The sequence below is a fragment of the Diadema antillarum genome, unplaced genomic scaffold, assembly GCF_040938485.1.
Source record: "Diadema antillarum isolate AM-2024a unplaced genomic scaffold, OU_Dant_1.0 scf00000017, whole genome shotgun sequence".
NCBI lineage: Eukaryota > Metazoa > Echinodermata > Echinoidea > Diadematoida > Diadematidae > Diadema > Diadema antillarum.
The window spans coordinates 5641261-5656148 of NW_027270906.1; the positions used below are offsets into that span (position 1 = coordinate 5641261).

At 37.5% G+C, this 14888-nt stretch overlaps 1 protein-coding gene across 1 annotated transcript in view; it reads right to left on the reverse strand.

Moving 5' to 3' along the window:
- Nucleotides 1-14888, reverse strand: part of LOC139725969 (cytochrome P450 3A24-like) — a 64544-nt gene that overhangs the window by 16993 nt on the left and 32663 nt on the right. Inside the window, exons 6-7 of the mRNA XM_071637055.1 lie at nucleotides 1363-1451; nucleotides 574-722 (exon numbers count right to left, since the gene is read on the reverse strand). Of these exons, the coding sequence (XP_071493156.1) occupies nucleotides 574-722; nucleotides 1363-1451 (238 nt within the window). The remainder of the gene's footprint in view (nucleotides 1-573; nucleotides 723-1362; nucleotides 1452-14888) is intronic.

The following is a 14888-nucleotide window of genomic DNA, read 5'->3' on the forward strand; positions in this document are numbered from 1 at the left end:
TAACAATGTTTAACATCGATTGTAAGGATTCAGATTTTTACAGTGGTAGTTTCTATCCCTAACTCACATTTTAGAACTATTTTACAGAACTAATGCTGGGTTTTTGTTTCAGATGCAAATGGTAAATTATGCCTTTAAGTATGCATCATCCCTCAGAAGTTGGGAAATATTGAGAATATTGAATCCGTTAACTCTCAGATTTTCATAAATTCTTATTTCACAGTTATCTGACCGATCCGACACGTACAATCCGCCATTAGGTGATCGCCACATTCTATCAAGCCTTTTGCTAAAGCAGCTCGCAATGGACTCGCACGCACACAGCGATCGGATCGGAGCGACCTCGCGTACTGTGTGTGCGAGTCCACTGCAGCTTGCTGTATGCGTGTCCTCAAAATTACAGCTGTCTTTGCAAAAGGCTACATTCTCCACACGCATGCGCGCATTGGACACCGCAGTATATGGCGGATGTATATGTACTAGTAAGCTGCCTGGTCGGATCTATCTTGGTCGGATCGATCTATATCAATATAGGAGGAAGATGACCTTTGTTGGTGGCGTTTCAAAACGTACCTTGCATGAATAAAAAAAAAGGCCGAATGCTGCCGCTGAAGGCGCGTTTTACGTGAGCAACGAACGGATCGTCTGGGTTCGCCTGGGAGTCGATGTTGAGCCCGAAAGCACAGCTTCCGATGGTATCCATAAGAAAGGCACCAAAAAGTCTTTTAAAAAGAAGAGAAAATATTAACACGTTTGCCATGCCACCTTGTGAGAGGAAATTTGATATCGTTAAACAAGGTTACCATTGCAATGTCTTCTCCGAAATGAACAAACTAATACGTTTGCGGTGGCGACGGCTCGTTGGGCTCTCAGCAAATGAAATTTTGCGCTCACAAAACATATCATGTCAAGTAATACACTGTCAGTGGTATCACAATACTTTTTCACTTCACATTTTTCTTATCAAACGTATTTTACCATAACATGGAACTACTTGGTCCGATAAGTTCGAAAATATGACATTTATAATTATTTGCATGTATGGACACCTTGCGGCTACCATGTTCCAAAAACGTAGATCAGGTAGGCCTTTATACCGAACAATATCGTGCAGTTAAAACTTGTACTTCAAAATTCATAAATCTACGCAAAATCAAAGGCAAAGCAAATCTTCCTTTTGAAATTGAAAAAAGAAGCTTAACATATTGTACTTGAGCTTTTTTAAGACAGCTTTCCATTGTGCCTGGGAAGAAATAATGAAATCGTATTTAGTTGATCTGCAAGACCTGACACGAATACGTTGTATTTACATCACAGATTGAATTGCAGAGACGGTTTGAATTTATAAAAGTGTGGTCTTACCGGTGGCAGTCAATGAATCCGTTCTTCTTCTGCATGGCTTCAATGTTGAGAATCAGTTTGTCTGCACTCTCGTTGACGAGCGAAGACATCTGCAAATAAAAATGTGATTTATACAATCATGTACTTGACAACCAGAAAAGATAGTATGATGCAAATACGAAATACTTATTATTCATTTAATAAATATAAATATCAAGTTCGAGGATTGCCCGATAGAGGTGAAACTCGTGCTGTTTAGGATTCAGTGTTGAACTGTATTAATTGGAACAAGTGAATGAGTAGTATATACATGTACCCGTTCGCACCTCGTGGAGCAGTGGAGCTGTGGAGCGGTGGAGCTCCACAGCTAATGAATATTAATGAGCTCATGAATAGTAATGATGATGAATATGTATGAATATGTATTTATGTAAATGTACATGCATTATGTATGAGTGTGAGATATAATAGTCTGTGAATGGGTGTGGCAATAGCAATAATGAATTGTGGAGCAGTGGAGCTCTATGACCTAGCATATCATATTAGTGAGCTTAATTTATGAATATGTATGATTATGCAATTATGTTAACATTGTATAAACTATGCGTACGCGGTGGAGCTATGGAGTTGTGGAGTTGTGGAGCGGGAGTGACTCTCTTGCAACATGGCTAGTGTGGAGTGTATGTTGCGGAGTCTATGATTTTTTGCACGTATACAGTTGATGCGAATATAATTATGCAAATGCGTATAACAGTAAGGTGCGAAGAAATGAACATTATCAATAATAAATTGTGGAGCTGTGGAGCTTCAAGATGACCTAACGTATGAATATTAATGAGCTTAACAATGAATATGTATGATTATGTATTTATGTAAATACACATGAATTATGTATAAGCTGTGGAGCTATGGAGCTGTGGAGCTGTGGAGGTGTGGAGAGTGACTCTTTGCAACTGATGGTATGCCTGGTGTGGAATGTAACTTTGTTGTGGAGTCGTATGATTTTACACGATGATATGAAAGGGTAAATTAAATCAGCATCATATGTAAAGATTAAATGTATGACACAGATACGTTTAGCTTGTGAATGGGCGTGACAGTAACGCAAGTGGGCTTAAGTACATTTCATACTACTGTGGAGCTGTGGAGACTTACCTTTTTTTTTGCAACGGATTGTATGGCTTACAGTGTGGAGTGCATATTGTGGAGTCTAGTTTTTTTTGTTTTTGTTTTTTTTTTTTTGCTATTTTTTTTGTGTGTGTTTGTTTGTTTGTTTGTTTTTTCTGGCACGATGATACGAAAGGTTGATACAAAGTAAATGCGAATGCATATACCGGTAACGTATGAAGGATTAAGCATCATCTACAGTGAATTGTGGAGTAGTGGAGCTCCAAGACGACTAATATATGAATACTGATATGCTTTATTCATGAATATGTAAATATACAAATTATGTTTGGGCTAAGGGGCTGTGGAGCTGTGGAGCTCTGGAGCTATGGAGCTGTGAAGGGGTCTCTTTTTTTCCAATTGATTGTATGGCTGGTGTTGAGTGTATGTTGTGGAGTCGTATGATCTTGAGCGATGATACGAAAGGTTGATATGAATATAGCTATGCAAATTCGTAGGATAAGGATAAGTCATCACCAAAAGCGAATTATGGAGCAGCGGAGCTCCAACAAGATGACCTAGCATATGAATATTAATGTATGCAAATGCGTATCAATAATGTATGATTGTAAGATTAAGCACGCTCAGGTGAGACTTGTGGAGCTGTGGAGAGCGAGCCTCTTGAAATGATTTCTATGGTTATTGCGAAGTTAGGTTGTAGAGTCGTTTGCTTGCACGATAATACATACAGAAAATTTCATATCATTACCGGTATTCGTGTAAATGTGTAAACACGACGTAGGATCATAAGTCGTGAAGCAGTGAAGTTCCAAGATGATGCAAAATGTATGAATATTCATGAGTTGACATCGCATGAACTTGAGGGTTTATGTGGAGTTTATGGTGTGATGGGGCTGTGCACGTTTATATATGATGCAAGATTTTATATGAATTTGCATGACGTAATCTCATGGTGTGAATAAATGACATCAAAGGTGAGAATGGATTAGGATAGCAATATTCCTTTTTTCGTCGTTTCATCGTTTTATCGTTTCATCATTTCATCGTTTCATCTATTATTTCATCGTTTCATCATTTCATCGTTTCATCATTTCATCGTTTCATCATTTCATCATTTCATCATTTCATCATTTCATCGTTTCATCATTTCATCGTTTCATCATTTCATCGTTTCATCATTCATCATTTCATCGTGTAATCATTTTGTCATTTCATCATTTCGTTAGTTCATCACGTTCATCATTTTATCGTACTAAATTGTGAAAGAGATTTAAGTCAGTTTTCTACACAATGTTGGAAAAGCAAACATGTTGAAACACAAACTTGTATATAGTGTTTACAAGTGTGAAGTAACAGATAGTGTTTTGAACAATAATTGCGGAGTCGTATGTTTACCCGATAATACGGAAATGTGATATCATTGAAGGTATATTCATGTTTAAATGTGTACACACGATTTTCGCAAGATAACGATCGAGTACCCACTGAGCAGTGGAGTTCCATCATGGTGGATGACGCATGAAAGAGTGCTCATAGATGCGACTGTGACATGTGGGTTCTTTATCATGGTCACGACATCGTACATTGACCCAATGAGGTTTATATGCATGGTGTGATCAATAACTTATCTATTTCTTAATATAACGAATAGGGGTTCAAACAACTCGAAGTCTTTCAAATATATTCGTGAAAGAATACGCGGGAAAAAATTACCAGAACAAAAATGAGTGATTGATGTAATCGACGTTTTGATATTTCCCATGTTCATGATACAATTTCTTTCTTTTGTTTCACTCTAATTACAAGTCGCACCTAGCTTCAATAGTTTACAAAAAAAAATGTATCTTTTAATATCGTGTTATGTATAGTTGAACTTGATGAGCAAAAAGATATTTCACAACAACATTTTGACATCGTAGTGTTTTCTCTCATGCATAACAAGGTGGTACTTGTATCTTGTACAATTTTCTCTCTCCCTCTCTTGTTGTCTTCTCTCTCTCTCTCTCTCTCTCTCAAAAAAAAAAAAAATCCTCAAACCACACGGTCATTAACATGCAATCATGTTTCGAGACGTAAGCATATCAGACGTTACATTATGATATTTAAGTTGTAACGTATCGCGACTATCATGTCGTTTATTTGTTAATTTTGTTTAAGAATGTGTTGCACAAATTTAATTTTTTTTTCGGTTTCGTTAAAGTTCAGCATTTTGAATAAACAAAACAACAACAACAACAGAAGTCGCACACTAGTACATAGATTTAAACAAAATGAAATGACTAAATGACGAATATGAGTACATTCTTGCCTTTAGAGGAACACGATTGAATTTTACTCTCTTAATCGTCCATACACGCATAATGTATACAGCTACGCAAGGAGAAAAAATAAACACATTTAGTCTTTCGGTATTATACACACTTAAAGGCTTTTTAACAAAAAAAAAAAGTTAGTACAAACTATTTACACATTGAATAGTAGAAATGTTGAAATGAAGAATATTGATAAATAAGTAACATATTACGATGTCAATATTAATTTTGTCACAAATACAACTTAGAGAACCGTTAATCAAGAAAATGAACATTCGCTGACCATATGGCGTATATATTCGCTATATATACAACCGTCGAAGCTATGTATACTGTAGCTAAAGAACCTCCAAGGGAAAAGAAATACGCAAAACATAGTCATGAAATGGTAACACAAAAATATTAGTCTGGTTTTGCGCAGCATTATCGACTATTAAAAGAGAGACCCTGACCATGAACCGACAAACAGATTTCACCTGTTGAGACTCGTCTGCATGAGTCATAACTCTTACGTAAGAATGACCGATTGCGGAATTCCCCAGTCTAATGACGTCATTGTTAATTTAAGTATCGCTGGCGGGTGATTAGCAATAGCTTGTGTTATGCGGGCATAATATTCTTTGACAAAGAATGTATAGTGAATTAAGTATGTGCAGTAGACCAAAAGTCAGAAACAATCGCGTTCAACGGACTTGTTTTGTTTTGTATTGTTTTTCATCTTGTCATTTTCTAGTTTTGTTCTGTTGTTGTTGTTGTTTTCGCTGTTGAGACTGTGATTCTGCACGTAATTTAGTGCTGTGGAATAAAACGATATTTCATCACATCGAATGGAAAGCAAACGACAAAAGCGATTGATATCCTACAGAAACATCCAAAAATTTTAAGGTATACTCGTTCAAGTTTAAATATAAACTCATAACATTTGCCCACTTTCCGTCAAGGACTTTCAGTGAACACAATGTCAAATGAAGTATAGTCCATTGTGTTCAATCGAAATGAGGTTTAACACAGTCTTCTTTTACAATGGAATCACCTTTTTCGTATTTTTTAGGCTAAATATACCCCCTCTGTTTCCACGTCTATATAGCATGATAGAAATTACAATGTACGTACTTACGTATTTTGAAATATCCCAATGATAATCTGTAACATTGCGTAGAAATAAAAGAACAGTAAAAGCAATTCTCATTTCAGAATTATATTCTACATAATTCAAATCAAATTGTTATACATGACCAAATGACTATACACAAAATAGGAAGTGTTCGTTAACACGATGATACGGACACGAATAGGAGTCACGAAATGGCGTAACATATACATGTATACAGATATACTAGTCTGGTTTTGCGCATCAGCATCGAGTAGATCAGAAGCGAGGCCGTGACTGTGAACCGACAAACAGATTTCACCTTTTGGGACTTGTCTCTACGAGTCATGTCTCTTGCGTAATACGAACGCACAATGGCGAAATGCCCTGGTCCAATGACGTCATTGTTAATTTAAGTGTAATTGGCGGGTGATTTAAATGAGCGCAATTGGACTTCGAGCTCAGTCAGGCGCTAATCTTTTACGGCGTACACAATAAACCACCTCTCGTCTCTCGTCTTTAATAGCGAGACTCTCCAGACTTTCAAGTTAGGCCTACCCATGTATACTATCTTTTGGAGTTAAGATGGAAAGTTCGATAAAATATACCTGTGAGCTGTGCAGCGCAAAGTTTTCAGCTAGGAGAAATCTCAGGCGTCATCATCGCATACATCATCAGGATCAGCAAGTATTACACGCATGTAAGGTGTGTGGTCAGACTTTCAAACGAATCGACAGCTTGAAGCGCCATGAGAAATCCCGGCACCATCATCAAAATATCCAAGGACAGGAGGATAAAACGACGGCCGGAGCTAGGAAATACATTTGCCTAACGTGTAATGCAGAGTTTTCAGTGAGGAGAAACTTAACCCGTCATCATCGCACATTTCATCAGGATCAGCGAGTTTTGTATGTTTGCAATACGTGTGGGAAGGCGTTTGGTCGACCCGACAGTTTAAGACGACATGAGAAGACACAACATCTTTCCAAATGTCATTCGGATGAGGAAAGTCAACGATTGGTTTGTTCAGAATGTAATGCACATTTTACCACGATCAGAGATCTCGAAGATCATAAGAAAACTCATTATCCAAAAGAAACTTATCTCTGTCACACTTGCGGACGAGTATACAATGAATGCAAAAAATTTGTGAAACACATTAAAAGTCATGGGAAACAATCTTCATCAACACCAACGTGTAAGCGGAAGTCTCCACGAGAGAATCAGTCAACAAGGCGAAAGAAGCGTAAGTATTCTTATTTGAATTTTCTGCTTGAATTAATTCTTCATTATCTCATATTTAAGGTTTCAGTAAAGATTTAGTGTTTATCAATGAAATTACCTTTATCTCCGTTAATGATGCACTCTCGAGAACTCTCTCTCTCTCTCTCTCCCTCATCCTGTTTAACAAGTGAATAGATAACTTAAATTGGAGGGGACATCTTTTTAGCAGTCGCCTCCATTTCCGACTCTTTATTTGTCATGATCTATTCAGTTATATTTTTGTCCATGCATTTCTTCATCTAGTATTATCATTTTCTTCTATCATTATTATTTTCCTGTAGAAGCGCTCAATAAGAAATAGTTATTATTATCATTATCATTATTATTGTCTCATTGTAAACAAATGACATGCATTTAAATCTCATTCTGAGATGTAAAAGTCACGTTGTACTTTATTTCGTTTATATGCAATTGTCATATTGTATACTTTCATCGATCGGAAATGAAATAAAATAAAATGACTGAATAATAAATGCGTATTTTTTTTTTTGTAATTAGATTATCAATTGATTGTAAGTAGTTTTCATTTGAATGTTATAATGATGAATGTCAATATAATCACCGACTCTACAGTCTCTTAGGCACGAATTAAGACCATTGTTTGTTCGTTTGTTTCTAGCACGGTGCCCTCAGTCTGACCAACAGTCCGACCTCAGTACAGATATCAAGCTGCCCCCGCACGTGGACCCGGAGGGATGTGTCGCCAGAATGTACAAGGAACACTGGTACAATATCAAGGACAGGCAATCACAAGGACGAGTACATAGATGGTACAATTTTCACCTCCAATCACTCGACAACACCATCTTGAAAGAAAAGGCTCGAAAAGTGTTTGAACTACAGTCCACTGCCTTTAAAATTAACGCTTCGTATGGATTTGTTTTGTTTAACAACGAAACGGAAGAGTGTAGGTACTATTACGCGAGTAGAAACACAAAGATTTTCAACGAACCATACGTTATCACAAATCACGCTTCGTTTGAAGGTTTCATTAACACATTCATTCACGAAGATGTTCTTGAATATGCCAGGTCCCTGCGCCCAAATTCCAAATGGGTGGTTCAACATATCACGAACGTCACATTCTACGTATTTTCCCTCATTGATCATCCCATCGGTAGGGGAATGGAGCTCCCACTGTACGTGCTAGATAACAAAGCGATCGTATCATTGGTCAAGAACCGAATGACTGGTAAAACGTACGACGACAATTTGTGCCTCTTTCGATGTATTGCTCTTCTTCGTGGTTGCAGTTCAAAATGTCTGGAAACAACAACGAAAGAATTGTTAAAGAGTTACAAACCAAATGAAGAAATAAACAAATTCCCAGGTGTTAAACTCAGCGAACTGAGTGACATCGAAGAATTCTTTCAAATTAATATAATTGTTTATCAGTTAGTGCCTGTAGGTGATGAATCAATAGGTGGAGATTGTGGAAAGGAAGTCAACGATGTCTGTACCCCTACTGTTAGTTCGACTGAAACTGAAAAAGATTTATTCAGCAGTGAACAGACAGTGGCTGCTACACTCATTCGTCGAGGTCTGGATAAGTTTGCCGAGACACTGTACGTTAATCTTCACGACAGTCACTTCAGTTATATCATTGACATCGAGAGGTATTGCCGTAACTATCAATGTAGAGAATGCAACAAATTGTGGAAATCTCGAAAATCACTTCACCGACATGAAAAACTCTGCAGCGCAACAGCCACCAAACACGTTTTTCCTAAGGGGCTTGCAACATTTCACAACTCAGCCACAATATGGGAGGAACTAGAGGCTGAGGGAATTTTCGTAGAGGGAAGTAGGAGATTTTTCCCATATTTTGCTACATTTGACATTGAGAGCTATCTTGAAAAATCTAATGAAAGTGAATGCAAATCTGATGGTAGCCTACAATATACATCTCGACACATACCTTTGAGTGTTAGCGTGAACTCAAATGTACCAGGTTACAACGAGGCTTATTGCATGGTGTCGGATGGAAATCCCCAGACATTAATCGACACTATGGTGGCGTACTTACTAGAAGTCAGCCAACGATCTTTCCAACTTCTGGAACCACTTTATCAAGACGTCCTGGACAAGATTGACGTCAAAGCTGAGGAGATACGAAGTAGATTCTTGACTGATGGGGAAATATCTCCTGTACCCAAATACTTAACGAGACTGCGACAAAAATTCTTAAACTATTTACAAGAGTTGCCAGTTGTCGGATTTAACTCGGGTAAATACGACATTAATGTCATCAAGGAGTTTCTATACCCAACCCTTCTCGAAAAGGATCCTATCAACTACCTAGTAAAGAGAAACCACAATCACATGGCTATCAAAACTCAGCACCTACAATTCGTCGACATTTTGAACTTTCTTGCCCCAGGATTCTCTTTAGCTTCATTCATGAAGGCCTATGGATGCAAGGAAACAAAGGGGTATTTTCCGTACGAATGGGTAGACTCTCTCGCTAAGTTGAATGAACCACAACTTCCACCCATAGAAGCATTTAATGACACCCTTCATCGCACTGCATTGACCCCTGAACAATACAAGCAATGTCAGCGTGAGTGGAAAGACAACCAGATGTCCACTTTCCGTGACTACCTCGTCTGGTATAATAATCGCGATGTAACCCCATTCATTGAGGCTGTAGAAAAGATGCGTGCTTTCTACGAGCATAGAGGTATTGATTTATTTAAGGACGGGATTTCTGTTCCGGGACTTACCATGAAATATCTGATGAAATGTAGTCCCGACGCACATTTCGGTTTGTTCTCAGAGAAGGATAAAGACCTATTCTACACTTTTCGCGAAAATTTAGTCGGGGGTCCATCGATTATTTTTCACCGCCATCATGAAAAGAACGTGACGAAGATTCGGGGAGTTAAAACGTGTCAGAAAGTGGTTGGCTTTGACGCGAACGCTCTGTATCTATGGGCAATCATGCAGGACATGCCTACTGGACACTATGTGAGACGAAGAGCGGAAAACAATTTCAAACCGGAGAGCAGACATCCTATTGCGCAAGAATGGCTCCAGTATGAAAGTTTTAGAAGAGACATTAAAATCCGACACAATGGCAATCACTCCGAAAAAAGAATCGGCCCTCTCCAATTCCCCGTAGATGGCTTCTGCGCGGAGACTAATCAGGTCTTTGAATTCAATGGGTGCTATTTCCACGGGCATTCTTGTCATCTGACCAAAGGGGAAACACTAAACAAAAGACTGGGGAAACCTATGGAAGAATTACGTCAAAAGACTGAGGAGAAAAAGAAATACATTCAACAAATGGGATATCAGTACATTTCCATTTGGGAATGTGAATATCGAGATATGCGCAAGCACGACTCTACTCTCAGTGCGTTTCTCTCAGAACATTTTCCCCAAACCAAGCTTCGCCATGGAGCGTCACAAGCACAACTTCTCTCCGCTATACAGGAAGGACACCTCTTTGGGTTTGTTGTATGCGACATACACGTGCCAGACAAGTTTAAAGACTATTTCTCAGAGATGTGCCCTATCTTTAAGAATACAAACATATCGCGGGAGGATATCGGAGATGTAATGCGGAACTACGCAGAAAAACGTGGCATTATGCAGACACCTCGACGTAGCCTCATTGGAAGTATGTTCGGGAAGAACATTTTGTTGTATACCCCTCTTCTTCGTTGGTACCTTGAACACGGTCTCATTGTTACCAACATCTCACAATTTGTAGAATACAAACCAAATGCTTGCTTTAAAACATTTGGGGAAGCTGTGTCAGACGCACGTCGTGCGGGGGATAGCGATCCGTGCAAGAGCATCATTGCTGATACAATGAAGCTGATCGGAAACTCCTCCTACGGGAAGACAATTACAAACAAGGAAAAACATCGCAATGTGAATGTGTGCGATGAAAATAAGGCACAAAAACAAGTCAATAGCACTCTGTTTCGGGATCTCAATCCTATCGGAAAAGACTGCTATGAAGTGGACATGGCCAAACAAAAAATCAAAATGGATCTTCCGGTTCAAATTGGACACGCCGTGTACCAAATGGCAAAACTTCGTATGTTGCAGTTTTATTATGATTTCCTCGTGAAGTATGTTGATCCTTCTGATTTTCAGATGTGTGAAATGGATACGGATTCTGCGTATATCGCCATCTCTTCGAAAGATTTTGAGGATGTGATAAAACCGAACATGAAAGAGCAATACGAAGAAGACAAAGGCAACTGGTTTCCTCGAAATGACTGTGTGGAAAATGCTATGTATGATAAACGAACTCCGGGTTTGTTCAAAGTGGAATGGGAGGGTGACGGAATAGTTGCTCTTTGTAGCAAGACGTACTACTGTTTTGGCCCAACAGACAAATTCAGTTGCAAAGGCGTCAGTAAGAGACAAAATGACATCAACAAAAACACTTACCTAGAGGTTCTCCATTCAAGAGTGTCGGGCGGTGGAACCAATTTAGGATTTCGTGTTGTGAACAATGGTGTCTCTACATACTCGCAAACAAGAAATGCCTTCACTTATTTCTATCCAAAGCGTAAAATCTTGGATGACAACATCTCCACGACGTATTTAGATATCTGAGTAAAAAAACACGCAGTATCATCAGTCATTGCATACAATTATTTTCCGTTCTTATGATTTCCTCCCGGTAGTCTAACGAGAAAAAAAAAATGATACAGATGCCTTCATCGTACACTCAGTTATGATATCATTATGAATGTAATACTGCAAAGATTGTTGTAATTTTCATGCAAAATACTGTTTGCATCTCAAAATATTATAATTTTGGCTTTTTTGTATCTACGGTTGAAGCGAGTTACTAGAGAATGTCTGTTTACCTGTATATGTTTATTGCTAGTCTAGTTGTTATTCATTGTACATATAAATCTTGCACAGTATCAGATTACATACACCGCGGAATGAGCGTATAGTCATCAACATGTTAAAAATGTTTGAATTTGAAGGGGCATTCGAGACGTTATTCATAATTTTACATCATGTAGTACATAAATCAACAGCTCCATGTATAACTTCTGGACTTTATTGTGGCCTTTGAGCAGGAGAGAAACCAATAATCTTAAAATCTTAAAGAAATTACAATGAACAGTGTTGCTATCATAGGAGCCTCACATATTTCAGAAATGTAGCAGTGTAATTCCAGTACCGCTTGCTTAACAAGTTCTTAAGTGTAGAATCTATACATGCCTTCTTCTTTTCTTCTGCTTCCTTGAGCCCCAAGTCATGTATTCTTATGGTGAGGCTGTCATCATCGTCTTTGTACATTGTCATTTGTTGTAAATTTTGAAAACAATATTATTCTTCATCCCAGTCACTATAAATTTTGAAACTCTGTACTCAGTATAACTGATTTATAGTTGTTCAAATGTAAAACTCAGAAAATCTTTCGGAGGTCTCCTTTGATTTAGATTTAGATGCTTGGTACAATGCACGTTATTGTATGAACGTACACATCATGAATATGGATTGACAAACATTTAGGTAGTGGTTTGAATTTTGTCGAAAAAAAAAAACACACCCAACAACAACAACACATGGGTTTCATTTTATTTGATATGGTGCTGTGTGACAATGATACTGAGCTTTGCAATAGAGATATTTATAATTCCGTGTTATCAATTCAGTGTATATCCACGTTAGTTGCATAAACTTATGTACACAGCAGGGCGTTGCATAATATGCATATAATTTATGTTTGATTTTCTCAACTGTTTAATACGGAGCACGTGTGTAAGAAATTGGCCTTATCTTTTTTCTAAGATTTTTTTTTAATTTCACTTGGATTCGACTAGATTTCGCAAGTAATATTGTTGATAGGGTCTAAATCATGTAACAAACTACTCAGCAGCTTGCTTCATTGTCTATTGTGTAAACTGAAAGTCCTCGATTGGAAGTGGGCAAATATTGAGTTTATATCTAAATTCAAACGCAGACCTTAGTTGGTGGAGTGTTGCTGTAGAATATCAATCGCTTTGTACATTTGTTTTCTATTCGATGTGATGAACTAATACTGAATTTTACAACACTGAATTACGTGCAGAATCGCAGTCTCAACAGCGAAAACAACAACAACAACAACAACAAGAGAAGAAAACAAGAAAATGACAAGATGAAAAACAAAACAAAACAAAACAAGTCCGTTGAACGCAATTGTTTCTGACTATTGGTCTACTCAACATAGTTCACTATACATTTTTTTTTTGTCAAAGAATATTAGCCCGAATAACACAAGCAATAGCTAATCACTCGCCAGCGATACTTAAATTAATAATAATGACGTCATTCAACTGGAGAATTCCGCATTGGCCTTTCTTACGTAAGAGTTATGACTCATGCAGACGAGTCTCAACAGGTGAAATCTGTTTATCGGTTCATGGTTAGGGTCTCGATTCTAATATTCGATAATGCTGCGCAAAACCAGACTAATATGTTCGTGTTACCATTTCATGACTACTATGTTTTTGCGTATTTCTTTTCCCTTGGAGGTTCTTTAGCTACAGTTTACACAGCTTCGATGGTTCTTTGTATGTATAACATCGTAATATGTTACTTATTTATCAATATTCTTCATTTCTCACATTTCTACTATTCAATATGTAAATAGTTTGTATTAACTTTGTTTGTTTGTTTATTAAAGCATTGAAGGTGTATATGATACCGAAAGACTAAATGTGTATTTATTTCTCCTTGCGTAGCTGTGTAGAGTATGCGTGTATGGACGATTATATGAGTAAAATTCAATCGTGGTCCTCTAAAGGCAAGAATAATTGTACTCATATTTGTCAACTCGCCGTTTCGCCGTTTCGTCATTTCGCCATTTTGTCATTTCGCCATTTTGTTTAAATCTATGTACTAGTGTGCGACTTCTGTTGTTGTTCTTGTTCTTGTTTATTCAAAATGCTGAACTTTAACGAAACCGAAAAAAAATTTAAATTTGTGCAACACATTCTTAAACAAAATTAACAAATAAACGACATGATAGTCGCGATACTTTACAACTTAAATATCATAATGTAACGTCTGATATGCTTACGTCTCGAAACATGATTGCATGTTAATGACCGTGTGGTTTGAGGATTTTTTTTTTGAGAGAGAGAGAGAGAGAGAGAAAGACAACAAGAGAGGGAGAGAGAAAATTGTACAAGATACAAGTACCAGCTTGTTATGCATGAGAGAAAACACTACGATGTCAAAATGTTGTTGTGAAATATCTTTTTGCTCATCAAGTTCAACTATACATAACACGATATTAAAAGATACATTTTTTTTTGTAAACTATTGAAGCTAGGTGCGACTTGTAATTAGAGTGAAACAAAAGAAAGAAATTGTATCATGAACATGGGAAATATCAAAACGTCGATTACATCAATCACTCATTTTTGTTCTGGTAATTTTTTTTCCCGCGTATTCTTTCACGAATATATTTGAAAGACTTCGAGTTGTTTGAACCCCTATTCGTTATATTAAGAAATAGATAAGTTATTGATCACACCATGCATATAAACCTCATTGGGTCAATGTACGATGTCGTGACCATGATAAAGAACCCACATGTCACAGTCGCATCTATGAGCACTCTTTCATGCGTCATCCACCATGATGGAACTCCACTGCTCAGTGGGTACTCGATCGTTATCTTGCGAAAATCGTGTGTACACATTTAAACATGAATATACCTTCAATGATATCACATTTCCGTATTATCGGGTAAACATACGACT